The sequence below is a fragment of the Rattus norvegicus genome, chromosome 3 (genome assembly GCF_021556685.1).
Source record: "Rattus norvegicus strain SHRSP/BbbUtx chromosome 3, alternate assembly SHRSP_T2T, whole genome shotgun sequence".
NCBI classification, from domain to species: domain Eukaryota; kingdom Metazoa; phylum Chordata; class Mammalia; order Rodentia; family Muridae; genus Rattus; species Rattus norvegicus.
In genome coordinates, this window is record NC_141536.1 from 154,639,524 (window position 1) to 154,655,399 (window position 15,876).

General features: G+C 50.9%; 1 protein-coding gene and 1 long non-coding RNA gene across 9 annotated transcripts in view; one reads left to right on the forward strand and one right to left on the reverse strand.

The window, feature by feature from the left end:
- Positions 1–15,876, reverse strand: part of Sulf2 (sulfatase 2) — an 82,511-nt gene that overhangs the window by 35,484 nt on the left and 31,151 nt on the right. For all 4 annotated transcript variants that reach the window (NM_001034927.1, XM_087652400.1, XM_087652399.1 and 1 more), the window contains exon 3: positions 6,847–7,086. In NM_001034927.1, coding sequence (NP_001030099.1) covers positions 6,847–7,086 — 240 coding nt within the window. The remainder of the gene's footprint in view (positions 1–6,846; positions 7,087–15,876) is intronic.
- On the forward strand, positions 1,569–13,435 carry LOC147995812 (uncharacterized). Of its 5 annotated transcripts, none has more exons than XR_015684837.1 (6): positions 1,569–1,647; positions 2,553–2,629; positions 3,192–3,360; positions 5,103–7,105; positions 10,955–11,074; positions 12,206–13,435. It is a non-coding gene; the product is annotated as an uncharacterized LOC147995812 (long non-coding RNA). The 5 variants fall into 5 exon arrangements; XR_015684840.1 differs by having other exon boundaries at positions 6,653–7,105; XR_015684838.1 differs by lacking the exon at positions 10,955–11,074 and having other exon boundaries at positions 5,044–7,105.

A 15,876-nucleotide genomic window follows, 5' to 3' on the forward strand; every position in this document is an offset into this window, starting at 1 on the left:
GAGGAGAAACATCTCTTGCTTTAAGATCCTGGGTTGTGGTCCTGGGTCTCTACAGCGCTAGTGAACCTGTGAGTGGTGGAGAGGGGCTGAGGGACAGTCAGGGCTCAGATGGACACCTGGACCTCTGCCCCCACCTCACCCGTACACCTCAGACTCTGGGGACTGAGAACAGACCTGTGCTTACTCCACTCTTCCCCTATTTGTGTGTGGTCTGTGCATGCCTGTATACGGATTCATGTGTGTGCATGTATGTAAGTATAGTTGTATATGTGAGTGTGGAGGAAGATCTGGTATCTTCCTCAATCATCCATCCTTTCCCCCCTCCAACAGTTGGCAACTTTTTTTTACATTTATTCATTTGTGTATGTGTGTATTTGTGGGGGTGCGTGTGTGCCCCAACTTGCAGTAGTCGGTGCTTTCTACTATGTGGGTTCTGGGGCCCTAACTCAGGTCATTGTATCAGGCTTGGTGGCAAACATCACCTGCTGAGCCGTCTTGCTTGCCTCTACCTTAGTATTGAAGATGGCTCTCACTAAACCTGAAGCTCCCCAATTGACTAGGCTGTCAGGCTAGTTATCCCCAAGGATCCTCTTGTCTCTGTCTTCCCAGAGCCAGTGAGAGGCACGAGCTGCCTTTTTATATGGGTCCCAGGGAAGAACCTCCTTGTTCATTGAGATGAGTGCTTTACTGACAGAACAGTCTCCCAGCCCCCATGCTCCCTCCCCCTCCCGGCGACTTTCTCCTCCTGAATTTGTGGGGCCTGGTCACACCATCTTGGGGTAATGCATATTATAGGCACTGGACAACTTACCCACGTCATAATATGTGAGGAAGGGGAAACTGAGTCTCAGGGGAAGTGTCCCAGCTCACAGGCACCAGTAATGCTAGAGCTAGGGCCTGCGGGCAGGGGGAGCTCACTTATGTAAATCTTAAAGGTGTTGAAGAAAGGGTTAGAGACTTGGGGTTTAGGGGAATTTGGGGATTTAGAAAAGATTGATTTTGTGTGTACAGGTGATCTATACGTGTACCACGTGCACTGTGTAGATGCCTGCTCCGTACACGTGGAGGCCAGATTGGGCACTGGATTCTCTGGAGCTGGATTCACAGGGGATGATGAGCCACCGGGTGAGTGCTGGGAACTAAATCCAGGTTTTCTGCAAGAGTCTTAATTGTTCTTAACCACCAAGCCATTTCGTTTCAGGTCAGAGGTTCTCAGCCTGTGGATTGAGCCCCCCTTTGCCAAACCTCTTGTGTCCAAAACTATTTACGCGACGGTCCCTAACAGTAGCAAAAGTACAGTTAGGAAATAGCAACAAAATAATTTTATGGTTGGGGGGATCATCCCGGCATGAGGAACTGTATCAAAATGTCACAGTGTTTGGAAGGTTGAGAACCACAGTGTTAGATGGTCTCATGTAGCCCAGGCTAGTTTCAGACTTTCCACGTAGATGAGGATAATCTTGGACACCTGATCCTCCCGCCACCTTTTATGGGCTGAGATCATGGGTATGTGTCATAATGTTTCATAATGCTTGGCTCAGATAAAGGACGTTGAGCTGGATCTGAGAGACAGAGTAGCAGGAGAAGCAAGACTTTCAGTGGGCTGCACAACCCAGGCAAGGCCCAGACAGACTCCCGTGCTGAGAGGTAAGTCTTTCCTACTGTGGGAGGAGCCCAGACTCCAGGGGGCAGCTGGGGACTCTGCAGTGACAGGCCACACAGGTCATGTGCAGGTAGGCAGGCGAGGTGCAGCTGGAATGGGGAAGGAGGGCGCTGTGTGTGTGCACACACAGTCAGTGTGTCCCTGTGTGTGTGCACCCAAGTGTGTCCCTGTGTGCACTCAGGAGAAAGGAAGCCAGCAGCAGACTTGCAGGAGGAAGGCCAAGGGCAGAGAAGGCTGCCATTGTGAAGGTGGGGACAGCTGCGCCAGGGTCCAGAGAAGCATCCAGGACAGCTGAAGTCTCCCCTGTGTAAACAGAGAGATGAAGGAGAAGCAGCCCAGGCGGGGAGAGGAAGTGAGGGGGTGGGCTGCTGTGTGAACCCATCCAAGCATCTACTGTGGGCCAGGCTGTCTTGGGCCCGGGAGATGTGGGAGGAACTTGGCAGTTTAGAAGTCAGTCAACAAACAAGCCATGTGGGAGAAAGGGCCAGAACAAGGGTCAGAGGAAGCAAGAATCAGGGCAGGGAACACAGACAGGGAGGGAACAACACAAGGGACCACAGATCAGCAGACAGATCCCTGCTGGGCGGCGTCAGACTTTTAGGGAAAAGAAAATGACTAAGGAGATGGGGTACTGGGGTTTTCACGGAGGGTCCCTTGAGGAGAGGATACAGGAACACAGACGTGAGAAAATACATGCAAGCCATGCGTGAGTTTTGAAGATTCTGCAGAGCGCGCATTCTCAATGTTCCTAATGCTGTGACCTTTAATACAGCTCCTCACGCTGTGGTGACCCCCAACCATAACACTATTTTCACTACAACCTCATAACTGTAATTTTACTGCTGCTATGAATCATAATGTAAATATCCGTGTTTTACGATGGTCTTAGGCGACTCCTCCCAGAGGGTCAGGATCCGCAAGTTGAGAACCGATACTTTAGAGGAAGGGTAGAGCTGAGGCCCTGAGGTGAGTGAAAGGTCGACTGGCTGTTCCGGGACAACGAGACAGAATCCCTGTGGGTGGAGCAGCTAACAGGGGTGGAGGAGCCCAAGAGAACCTGGACAAGTGGGGCAGCTCCTGGGAACCCTGTGGCCGCTTTGGGGGCGGGTCTCCATCCCTAGTGGGTGGGGCCTGTGCGGAGGAGCAGCAGGGGTTCTGATAGGTCCGTACTGTTTGCTGTGTGGGGGATGAGGAAGAGCAGACTTCAGGGATTAGGGGTGGGAACAGAGTGGCTGGTGGACAATCAGCAGAGGGAGGTTTGGAAACCTGAGACTGGCGCTCCGGTCTCCACCACAGCTCACTGGGTCTTGGGAATCAGGGACTGGGAACATGCATGCATTCATTATGGCTGCTGGTGGCTCACCTGAGTCGAGCGGGACAGGTACATGTAAAAACAATGACTAGGCTGTGGGTGCTCAGAGGACACCCCAGTCTCTGAGACACGCAAGTCTCTGACACGACAGGAGCCCAGACCAGAAACTTCCACTACTGAAACCCCCTGGCTTCTACTCTTGTGTGTTCCTTGCAGACACCGGCAGTGCAGACGCGGTGTAAGAAGACTGAACAGTGCGCCTGCTGATCTTTTAAGAGAGGCAGGATGCGGAGTTAACTGAAGTGGTGCCAGAAGACGCCAGTGGGACAGACAATAAGCCGGTGTCTGTGCTCAGTGAATCATGTCTGTCAGGCAGGACCACGAGGTAACACACCCAGGGCAGGGGAGACTCAACTGTCAATAGGGGACAGAGGGGTCCTCGGAATGATCCCCTCGTCCTCAGATCTCTGTAAAGGGAGGTCGACAACAGGAGGGACATCACGTCACTCCATCTGATGTTTGAGGCACAAATCACACTCTTCCCAACAGGGACTGCACAGTTTATGTGCTTCGGACATTGACCCATTGCAGTTAGAGCCAAAGCTTTGTTACACAGCCAGAGCCGGGGCTGGGGCTGGCCTTGTGGCTGGCCCTGGGTTCCACATCCAGCACCAGATAAACCAGGCATGGGGACTCACCCCTGTCACCTCAGTATTTGGGAGGTGGAGGCAGACAGATCGAAAGTTCTAGACCAGTCCTAGAAACTCAACGATCTGGGGGAGGCCACATAGGCTCTGACTCAAAATTTTAAGTTATTTTCGAAACGTGTTTTGCGTTTTCTTTTTACATTAATATTAATTAATCATATTACATATATATGAGGGTCCTGCTTGCCTGCGTGAATGTGTACCATCAGTGTGGTGCTCGTGGAGGTTAGAAGAAGGCATTGGATGCCCTGGAACTGGAGTTACGAATGGATGTGAGCCGCCATGTGGGTGCTGGGAAACAAACCTCAGGCCCTAGAAGAGCAGCCAGGGCTCTTACCTGCTGTGCAATCTCGTCAGCCCCCAGTTTTGTTTTGAACCCCTTAGTGTTGGGAGAGTACAGATATACAGTATCAGGCTAGCTAGCTTTCTTTTCTTTTCTTTCCTACCCCTCTCCCTTTCCTCCTCTCTTCCTGGCTATCCTCAACACGCAGCAGAGGTTGATCTTGAACTCCTGATCCTCTGGCCTCCATCCTGGCAATTGGGATTACAGGCTTTGTACTACTAAGTCCAGCTCTAGCTTCCTTTTTTTTTTTTAAATTCTTGTTGTCTTTTTTATTTTTTAAAGATTTATTTATTATATATGAGTACACTGTCGCTGTCTTCAGACACACCAGAAGAGATCCTATTACAGATGCTTGTGAGCCACTATGCGGTTCTGGGATTTGAACTCAGGACCTCTGGAAGAGCAGTCAGTGCTCTTAACCACTGAGCCGTCTCTCCATCCTTGTAGCTTCATTTTTTTTTTTTTTTAAGCTAGCTCCGTTAACAGCCCTCTGCACTGTGAACTTTGGCATGTCTTCCTAAGCTCAGCTGACCTTCTGGATTCAAGGACATCACTAACACAAATAGTTAATAACTGTGTCTGGGACATACCCAGACACATATCCCCAGTCAGGATATGTTTTCAGTGGCACAAAGACATACCCAGAGCCAAGACTACACATCCCAGGCTCCTTTGTAGCCACAAGTACTCAGTGCTCACAGATCTTGTTTCTCAGCAATGGGAAGTAAGGAGAAACAAGAACCTGATCTGTGGGCCAGCTCTTGGATCAAGGTCACCCAGGCAGCAACGGATTTAGATGAGAGTCATATGCAGCAGATACCCTCACTCCCTCAGCCAGACTTAAACCCAACTCAGTTAGCTTCCCTTGACGCCCAAATGGATATAGGGTTTGACTGACAACCAGGCCAGGACTATTGACTTTGTCCTTGGGGCCATACGCGTGTAATATAAAAAATATGCCATACAAGTATTACCACTGAGCTACATCCCCAGCCCATATTGTATGTTTCCTTTTGAGGTGCACTGTCACTGCTTAGCCCCAGCAACCTTGAACTTGTGATCCTCTTCTTACATCAGCCTCCCCAGCAGCTGGAGGGCACACCTGCATCGGCCTCCCCAGCAGCTGGACAGCACACCTGCATCAGCCTCCCCAGCAGCTGGAGGGCACACCTGCATCGGCCTCCCCAGCAGCTGGATGATGCACCTGGTTTGGTGACTGTCTACTTTGATGGTCATTCCTTTTTGTTTCCTGTGTGACTATCATATGGACTTTCACCCCATCATAAACCCCATAGTGTTGTGGGATTAGTAATTTCGCCTTCTGTTTGATGGGCTGTCCCCCATATCTCTGAGTTCCCATGGCCCCGGTTTCTGTTTTGATTATGCTACACAAGCTTCTCATTTCATGTTCCTCCCAGAAGTCTTTGTGGGAGGTGTGGTCTTTCTGCCTTCGAGGTGACTGGCCAGATGAACACTTTTGGGGGCCTTACCCTTCATCTGTTTCCATATATACAATCCAGCTAGAGCTGTTCAGAGCACTTGAGCCATTCCTGTCCACAGAAACATCTTCTTGGGCCCACAGCATTTGTTTTTTAAAGATGAAATTTCTCAAAATTGAGAGACTTTGCTTTTAAAAGTTCAAACGTAGAGATATTTGACTTTGAGCTGACGTGGGTATCATTTCTAGCCCTGAATGGCAGCTGCACCCTCCAATAGGAGCCACTGCCCTGCTATGTCAGTGCCTATCCCCATCCCAGCAATGTCCAGTCCTCCCAACCATCTAAAGCACTGGCCCCCCAGAGACCTCTAATGTGTGCTTTCTGCGGGGACCCCAAGCCGCTGGAGCTGGTTTTTACAGCTGAACCTGCTCTCGGGATGATTCTGGTGGTGGGAGGAGCATGTGGGGAGTAAACAGCTCCACCCACTCCCCCTGGGCATCTCAAAACCTTGATGGATGGCTTTAGGTCAGCTACAGGAGGTGCCTGGCCCTTCCTCACTCCCACTCGACACAATGTAGCGCTTCACTAAAGAAGGGCAAGTCCCGGGGTTTGCAACATCTGAGCCATATCATCTGGTTTCCCAACTGCCCTGGCCGCTTGCCAGCGTGGGGATTGTTTTTTTTTTTAAACTCAAGCAAGTTCAATGAGTTGAGTCTGAAGGATTTGGCCAGGGCGAAGTGGCTGGGCTGGGATGACAGCTTGACCTCAGGTGTCAGCCTAGCGAGCAGCCTTTTGAACTCGCCACAGTGCTTCCGTCAAGTCCGCAACAAAGACATCCTGACACTCGAAACAGTGCAGTCAAAATCTCTCTCCCTGTGGCAACCTCTTTGTCATCTTGGTTACTCCCACAGTGGACTGGTGAGTCCACCATGTCTGTTCGTTCCTCTCTAACTCCAACCTCAATATTCTGGGACCTTCTCTCGTTCCTCTCTAACTCCAACCTCAATATTCTGGGACCTTCTCTCACGCAGATGGTCTCAGTCAATAAAAGAGTTTTAAAAACAGAAACCCCAAACGCATGCAGGGATATCTTGTGACCTCCCTGCAGAGATTTCACAATCTCCCTGGACTCTCCAGTTTTCAAAACCCTAGTTTCTTTGAAACGGCTGTTTTCTGAACCTACTCCAGACACATATACCATGCGCGCACAGAAAGAAGCTGGACACGTCAATGGGAAGTGAAACCTCTTCTGTGTGTGACCCAGACTTATCTTGGGGACCATTGCAGTGTGAATGTCACACCCAGGGAAGCTCATCGAAGGCACAAGAGGCCAACTGTCCCTTGAGCAGGCCCCGACAGTGTCTCCCCACCCTGGCCCTCACCTGTCCGGTAGCCAGTGCTGTTGAGGTACACGGCGAAGGTTCGGCTCTCATGCTGTGCCTGCCAGGAGGGCGAGGAACAGTTCTCGTTGTTGGTGTAGGTGTTGTGATTGTGGACGTACTTGCCGGTGAGGATGGAGGAGCGAGAGGGACAGCACATAGGTGTAGTCACGAAGGCGTTGATGAAGTGTGCCCCGCCCTGCTCCATGATACGTCGTGTCTTGTTCATCACCTGCATGGAGCCTGCAAGCAGAGGATACTTGTGAGTCACGTGGACTGCGGGGGTGGGGGGGCTTCCAACCCTGAGCCTGGAGCCGCAGGCAAGCTTAGGAAATCCATGGGTTTGCACGGGCCAGACCCCTCGCCCCCAACCCAACCAGAAAGGCCCTGGTCGCAGTGCCACTAGACAGTGGCATTGGGTACAAACCTGCTTTTAAGTACCTTGAGTTTGATTCAAATGCTATTTTGTACATAAATAGTGTCTTTTCTGCAGAGTGCTAATACACACAGATCACTTTTTCTTCCTTTGTCTTTTTTTTTTTTTTCAGCAGTCACAAATGCAGATAGGATTAGGCTCTGTTTTGTTTGGAAGTTTCCCAAGAATTATCCACTGAACTGAAGTCTAGTCTAGCCAAGGCCCAGCCAGTCTCTCTGACACTTGCAGCCTCATCTTGGAGCCTCCTGTATGCGTTTGGAGTCTATACCCTGCTACCTTCAAAGCTAAGCTATCTGGGCCTCCAGCTCCTGGGCCTCCAGCTCCTGGATCCTTCTATAGCTCCTTAGGAAAAAAAAGTCCATGGGCTGGCATGGGCCAGACCCTGCTCCCCCACCAACACAACCAGGAAGGCCCTGATCTCAGTCCCCCTAGATAGTTGTACTGGGTACAAACCTACTTTTAAGTACCTTGAGTCCAGATTCAAACCGTGCTTTGTACATAAATGGAGCTCCTGGACGTAACTGTCCTGGACGTAACAAACAGAGTTGTACACAAACAGCTCCAGGACGGCCATATGCTGGACCTCCAGCTCCTAGGCACCTCCAGTTCCTGGGCTTCTAACTCCTAGGGTCCTTCAGTTCTTGGATCCTCTATATGCTGGGCCTCCTGGTCCTGGACCCCTCAGCTCCTGAGCCTTCCAATTCCTAGGTACCTCCAGCTCATGGCACCCCCAGCTCCTGGACCCTATATAGCCTGGGTGATTCATTTCCCGGACCCTACATAAACTGGACCCTCAATGTCCTGGGCCCCCCATCTCCTGGGCCTCTGATCCCCCTATAATAGTGTGATAGGCCCTTTAGTCACACCAAGCATCGAGGGTTCGTCCCTGACTGACCTTGTTGCTAGTGAAGGAGACAGCAGGAGACAAGGAGATGAGTATGTGTGGAGGCCTAGTGTGTGTGGGCTGGGACCTCGCTAGTAGCACACAGTAAGTGTGAAATGTCCGTGTGGAGAACAGATGTCACACTGCACACTGAGGGCGGAGGCTCAACAGTGAGATCTACTGGAACACTCCATGCTTGCCTTTCCTCCCTTCTATGGCCAGCCTCAGTTTCCCCTTGCAATTCTTTTGTGTAGGATTTCACTATGTAGCCCAGGATGGCCCAGACCTACCAAGCCCATGCTGGCTCCTGCTATAACCAAGGATGACTTTGATCCTCTTGCCTCTGTATCCTGAGCACTGAGCACTGGGAAGATTGGCCTGTGTCACTATGCCTAATTTATACTGTGTCATGGTCACGCTGGGCAAACATTGCCATCTGAGCTGCATCTTCTACCTGTGTAGCACAGTCTATCCTGGAACTCACTCTGTGGACCAGACGGGCCTCAAACTCAGAGATCCACCTGCCCTGCCTCTGGAGTGTTGGGAGGAAAGGTGTGCACCACGATCGCCGCCGCCACCGCCATGGCCCGGTGCACAGTGGGGTTTTAAGCTCTGACTTTTAGCTTGAACACATTGGGTGCTCTGGGGTCTGCTGCGCTCCGTATCATAGCACAGTGTGCAGTGGATGTTGGCTTCACCTCCTAGATCACACGCATCCAACAAGCCCTGGGAGTCTCTGCATTACGGCCTACTAATTGGTCTGAGCTTTGGGACCACGGGCCGTCCCCGGGGTGGAGAGCGGCCGTCCTCGGGGTGGAGAGCAGCGCTCACAATTGTTCTAATTACTAACACATGGGTCAACTGCTCTGCATACACAACATGCAAGGTTATTTTTCAAAGTGTCCTTTTCTGAGCAGGAGCGCAGCTGGGGCACTTGGTAACTAGTGGGGCCACACAGTGGGGAAGGTGGCAGATGAGAGCTCAGACCTAGGCAGTGGCAGAGTGGTGAATGTCACTTTCACCAAGGCCTGCTGATGGTGTCCTGGGGAAGCTGTGAGTCACGACTCGTACGCCCCTTGGGAAGAGAAGTGTTCTCTTATCATGACATCGATGGGGTGCCACAGGGCTTCTCTCCAATCCCCAGATGTGCCCCTTTGGGTGGCTCCAGGGGAATGTGATGTCCATGCCTGTTCACACACAGGGACAGTTCATGGAGTGGTGAGGGGCAGGTGATCTTAACTGGCTTCCTCTGCTTGAAGCAAGTGTCAGCAAGAGTCGGTTCACTATAGCATGGTTCTTCTTGGTGGCATTAGGGGAGGAGTCGTGATGAGAACTGGGAAGGGGACAGAAATCTAGAGTCTGGCAGACACCAGGATGCAAGCCAGCCTCTTCCACCCTGGATGCCCGTACCTGTCTACTGATACCTGGTGGGCCACATCCAGAGTCAAGCTCTGGAAGCCCTTCCCTTCACTTCAGCTACTCAGACAACATCTGGCTGTTCCTGGGGCCAGCATTTCAAGTGCTGTACCATTCAGTGAGGCAGCCCACTGCTTTCTGCATACACAGACCATCAGACTTTGCCAGCTCCTTTTGGGTAGGCAATAGCTCTTCTCCCCAGGACTAGATCTACTATCTCCCACTTGGGTGACATGCCCAGGGGTGTGACCAGCACTTTAATCCCCCCTCTTACCATTACGCAGCCACAGGACTTCCACTTTGTCCTCAAACTCCCTAAGAGCCTCAGTCCTGCCTTTCCTTCTATGAATATGGTTCCTAGCACCCATGCTTTTGTATGCTACACACACACACACACACACACACACACACACACACACACACACGCACGCATGCACGCACGCATGCACGTACACATGCATGAACGCACCAGCTCTTCCAAAGGTTCCCAGCAGTACCATCCTGGCTATGTGTTTTCCTCCCTGGCTCACTGTTCCATGCCTCTCCCTTGTTTTAGGCTTGTAGCCCCACGCTGCTGCCTCCCGACCTTCCTTCCTCCATCCACCCTTCCTGCATCCCGTCTGTAGTTCCCACTGCTCCGGGCCCACCTCACAGTAGCTCCCTCCTCCGCTGTCTTTCTTACACAGATCCCTGTGCTATGGGTGGAACAGACCCTCCACGGGGCCTGCCATGCCCTCTCCCTACCTGGCAGCTCCTATTGGGGAAGAGTGGGGCAGGAGTGACAGGAGTTCTCAGGGCCGGGATGACAGCTCTGTGTGTGCATGGGAAAGCACAGCACATTGTGCCTCCTTTGCAGACAGTGACCTGCTTTATTGAAAGGGCCCCAGCGTCGGGCTATAAAACCCACTTCTGCAATGTGGAAACACATGACCTAATGGCTCACAGGACTAATGGCTCTAGGCCAGAAAGACATAGCCACACACAGGGAAAGGGGCCAGCTTTCCTGTTTCATGTGAAGCAGCCAGCCAACCCAAACTTAGGCTGTCCAACACAAAGCAGGCTTGGTTTCTTCCTTGACCAAAAACCTTGCCACAACCCAGGGCCAGGGTGAGGTTAGCCTGACATCTCTTGGTGTGCTTCTGATGGGCAGCCTTCCCTCCTTCATGGTGGGAGTTAAACTTCAGGACCCCAAACCCCTGACTGCCAAACATCCCATAACCCATGACTGTCTTCTTGTGAATAGGGGCACTTAGCGTACTACTTGTGGTGTGTGTGTGTGTGTGTGTGTGTGTGTGTGTGTGTGTGTGTGCGCGCATGTACACATGCACGTGTGGGCACTTCGGCATGTGGAAGCCTGAAATGAAGTACCTTTTTAGATAGGGCCTCTCACGGAACTCAGGCTCACTGACTGTCCAACACCGTTGACCACAGAACAATGGAGAGTCTGCTGTCTCTGCTCCCCTCCCCCGTTCCCTTCTCCTGAACCAGGGTTACAGGTAGGCCTAAGTGTGTGCCACACCTTCATTCTTCACACGGGTGCTGGGGACCGGAGGGTCACATCCTCATGTTGTGTGGTAGGCACTTGACCAACTGAGCTATCTCCTTGTCTGTCTATCTGTCTGTCTGTCTCTCTCTCTCTGTGTGTGTGTGTGTGTGTGTGTGTGTGTGTGTCTTTATCTGATGCAACTCCCTCCCTACCTATTTTTTGGATGCATTGTACAATGCATTGCAGGCAGTAGAGCCAAAGGTTTACTGGGCTGGGCTGGAGATCAATTGGTACAGTCCTTAGCATTTGAAAAGCCCTGTTCGACCTCTGTGCATTGGCCTGTAATCTCAGTATTGAGAGGTGGAGGCAGGAGGATGAAATACCACCCTCAGCTATGAAGCAAGTTGGAACACGCTCGACACACACACACACCCACACCCACACACACACCACACACACACCACACACACACCATACACACACACCACATACACAGACACACACCATACACACACACAACACACACACCATACACACACACCACATACACAGACACACACCATACACACACACAACACACACACCATACACACACACCACATACACAGACACACACCATACACACACACAACACACACACCATACACACACACCACATACACAGACACACACCATACACACACACCACATACACAGACACACACCATACACACACACAACACACACACCATACACATACACCACATACACAGACACACACCATACACACACACCACATACACAGACACACACCATACACACACACACACAACACACACACCATACACACACACACACCACACACACACCATACACACACACCACATACACAGACACATACCATACACACACACAACACACACACCATATACACACACACCACGCCACACACATAGACACATACCATACACACACAACACACACACACACAACATACACACAGACATACCACACACACCATACACACAGACACCACACACACAGACACCATATACACACAGACACCACACACACACTAAAAGTCGGTGTTTGTTGATCGAGCAGGTGAGATTATCTGTCTCTGGCACCGCCACGCTGAATTGGCTTGTGTTTATTTTTATAGTGTTGATGATAGAACCCAGGCCTTCGAAGATTCTAGACAAGAAATCCCCACCAAGCCCCAGCTTCATTTGCTCCTGTCAAGCCCTGAGTCAGAGCACCAGCCATCTACGGGGACTTAGCAGGTACCAAAGACTGACTTTCCTCCCCTTCATCTGCATGTGGACACGTGTCTAGGCAGACCAACTGTATATGGAAGCCGTCGGTTAACATTTGGGTGTCCTTTTCATCTGCTTTCTAACATCTTTTGAGATTGGGTCTCTCATGGAACCTGCCACTTGCCCATGTGAGGAGACTAGCTGGACAGTGAACCTCAAGGATTCTCACTTCCTGGCTTTTATGTGGGCACCGAGGATGGAACTCAGGTCTTCATGCTTGTGCTGCAAGCACTTTTAACAACTGAGCCATCTTTCCAGCCCAGGGACTCTCGGGATTGAAAACATGAGGCAACTTTTGCCGTCCCTGGTGCTGAGGCAGCTCTTGTCTGATTCTTCCCCAGAGACTTGCTACCCAGGGTTGGGGGTGGGGTGTATACCACCCCCACGCAATAAACTCCTAAGGCTCTTTGGACAGCTATCTAAGATGATGCTGACCTATGCTTGCTTGTTTTACATCATGGGGAAACAGAGTCTTTGAGGGCGGGGCCTCCTTGGGAAACTGGTGGGAGGTAGATTGTTATGGGGGACAAACACAACCAGACTTACTAACCTCAGAGTCTTGACGCTAATCTGCATGTGAGTACCCCAGCTCTTGCCTGGACTACTGCAGGAGGTGCTTCTGTGCTGTCCTTCCCTCCACAGAGAGCAATTTCTAACAAATTAAGCAATGTCGTCATGGCTCTCCCGACACTCTCCCTGAACTCGTGCCTCACCCTGAGCAAAAGGCAAAGTCCACTCTACCAGCTGGTTTTGTATCAACTTGGCACAAGCCAGAGTCAGAGAGGAAGGAGGCTCCCTTGAGGAAACACCTCCATGAGATCCAGTTGTCAGGCATTTCCTCTATTAGTGATCAAGGGGGGAAGGGCCCCGCCCACCCACACTGGGCGGTGCCATCCCTAGGCTGCTGGTCCTGGGTTCTGTAAGAAAGCAAGCTGAGCAAACCACGAGGGGCAACCCAGTAAGCAGCACCCTCCATGGCCTCTGCATCAGCTTCTGTCACCAGGTTCCTGCCCTGACTTCCTCTGGTGATGAACAGCAATGTGGAAGTGTAAGTTGAATAAACCCTTTCCTCTCCAGCTTGCTTTTTGGTCTCGGTGTGGTTTTGTTGCAGCAATAGAACTAAGGCCGATAGAATAGAACCCAAGGGACCTGGAAAGTCATTGTCCTGATAGCCCCGCCTTTCCCTTCTGGCTACTTTACCCTTCTAGCCACAGTGGGAACACCCCAAGCACACCCCTGTCTCAGACCCGTGCACCAGCTGCCAGCTGCCGCAGCTCCAACCCTCATTACATTCTGGTTTCTTTGTTTGTTTGTTTGTTTGTTTGTTTTTGTTTTGTTTTGTTTTTCCGGAGCTGAGGACCGAACCCCGTACCTTGAGCTTGCTAGGCAAGCACTCTACCACTGAGCTAAATCCCCAACCCCTACATTCCGGTTTCTTCAAATACAAACGCATACTATCTCCTCCGAGGTTCTTGCTGGGTGGCCTTAAAGTCGCCGTGTCCTCCGCTTGTCTCCACTGACTAGGGAGGAAGGGTTATCTTTGCTCTGAGTTATTTCAAAGTTTCCAAGAGCCGTTTCAAGGGACTGAGCACACGGCTGTCAGTGGGTGTGCCTCTGGCCTCATGGGAATGCCCCTGGCCTTCTCTTTCGGTTTTTATCTTAGCCACAGATAACCCAGCACAGAATGTTCCAGTGAGAGCCTTTGGGCAAAGACCCCGCCTCTCTGTGGAGCCCGAGGTACCTGTGAATAACACAGGGGCAGTCACAGTTGAAGGCCACAGTCAGACTGCCGGAGCACTTAGTCACGTCTTCTCAGTGTCTGAAGTGACTGGTATTTTGAAAACCAGGACATTTTTCTGGAATGTCATAGAGGCTTCTAGAGCACTTGACCTTTGGACACGGTGGACTCTTGCCTCTGTAACAAATACTAAGCACTGTGGCTGGGCGGCCATGTTGGAATGAAGGCGAATACATTAACGCCCTTAATTGAAATGCTTCCTTCTGATCGTGAGGAAGACTTCGGTAAGTGAGTCACGGTTCCAGGGGCTGCCATGGTGGTTCATTGGGTAAAGTGCCAGTCACGCCAGCATGAGGATCTGAGCTTCATTCCCAGGACCACATAAAAAAGCAACAGGTGGTGATATGTGCCTGTAATCTCAGCAATTGTGTGTGTGTGTGTGTGTGTGTGTGTCTCTGTGTCTCTGTGTATGTCTGTCTCTGTGTGTGTATGTCTCTGTGTGTGTATGTCTGTGTATATCTGTGTGTGTCTGTGTATATCTGTGTGTGTCTGTGTGTCTGTGTGTATGTCTGTGTGCCTGTGTGTGTGTCTGTATGTCTGTGTGTGTATGCCTGTGTGTATGTGTCTGTGTGTATGCCTGTGTGTGTCTATGTGTATGTCTGTGTGTGTCTATGTGTATGTCTGTGTGTGTCTATGTGTATGTCTGTGTGTGTCTCTCTGTGTGTATGCCTCTGTGTGTGTGTCTGTGTGTATGTCTCTGTGTGTGTCTGTGTGTATGTCTCTCTGTGTGTGTCTGTGTGTATGTCTGTGTGTGTCTCTCTGTGTGTATGTCTGTGTGTGTGTCTGTGTATATCTGTGTGTGTCTGTGTGTCTGTGTGTCTGTGTGTATATGTCTATGTGTCTGTGTGTGTCTGTATGTCTGTGTGTGTATGCCTGTGTGTATGTCTCTGTGTGTATGCCTGTGTGTATGTCTCTGTGTGTGTGTCTGTGTGTGTGTCTGTGTGTATGTCTGTGTGTATGTCTGTGTGTGTGTCTATGTGTATGTCTGTGTGTGTCTGTATGTCTGTGTGTGTATGCCTGTGTGTCTTTGTGTGTATGTCTCTCTGTGTATGTCTTGTGTATGTCTCTCTGTGTGTGTCTATGTGTATGTCTGTGTGTGTCTGTATGTCTGTGTGTGTATGCCTGTGTGTCTTTGTGTGTATGTCTCTCTGTGTATGTCTTTGTGTATGTCTCTCTGTGTGTGTCTATGTGTATGTCTGTGTGTGTCTGTGTGTATGTCTGTGTGTGTACGTCTGTGTGTGTGTCTGTGTGTATGTCTGTGTGTGTGTCTGTATGTCTGTGTGTGTATGCCTGTGTGTCTGTGTGTGTATGTCTGTGTGTATGTCTCTCTGTGTGTGTCTGTGTGTATGTCTGTGTGTGTCTCTCTGTGTGTATGTCTCTCTGTGTGTGTCTGTGTGTATGTCTGTGTGTGTCTCTCTGTGTGTATGTCTCTCTGTGTGTGTCTGTGTGTATGTCTGTGTGTGTCTCTCTGTGTGTGTACTCCCGAATGTGAGGGTGGTGGTAGGGTGTTGTCAGCAGGAAGTGATGGGGGTGGAGGTAGGAAGATCAGGAGGAGTTCAGCCATCCTTAGTTGCACGGCAAGTTGAAGAGACCCAGTTGCAGAAACCAAACCAACCAATCAAAGCAGAGCTGGGGATGTGGTGCCTTGGTGGAGCACTGTGCCCAGCATGTTCAAACCCCGGCGCCTGCTGACCCAGGAGACACTGCTGGAGTGCTGAG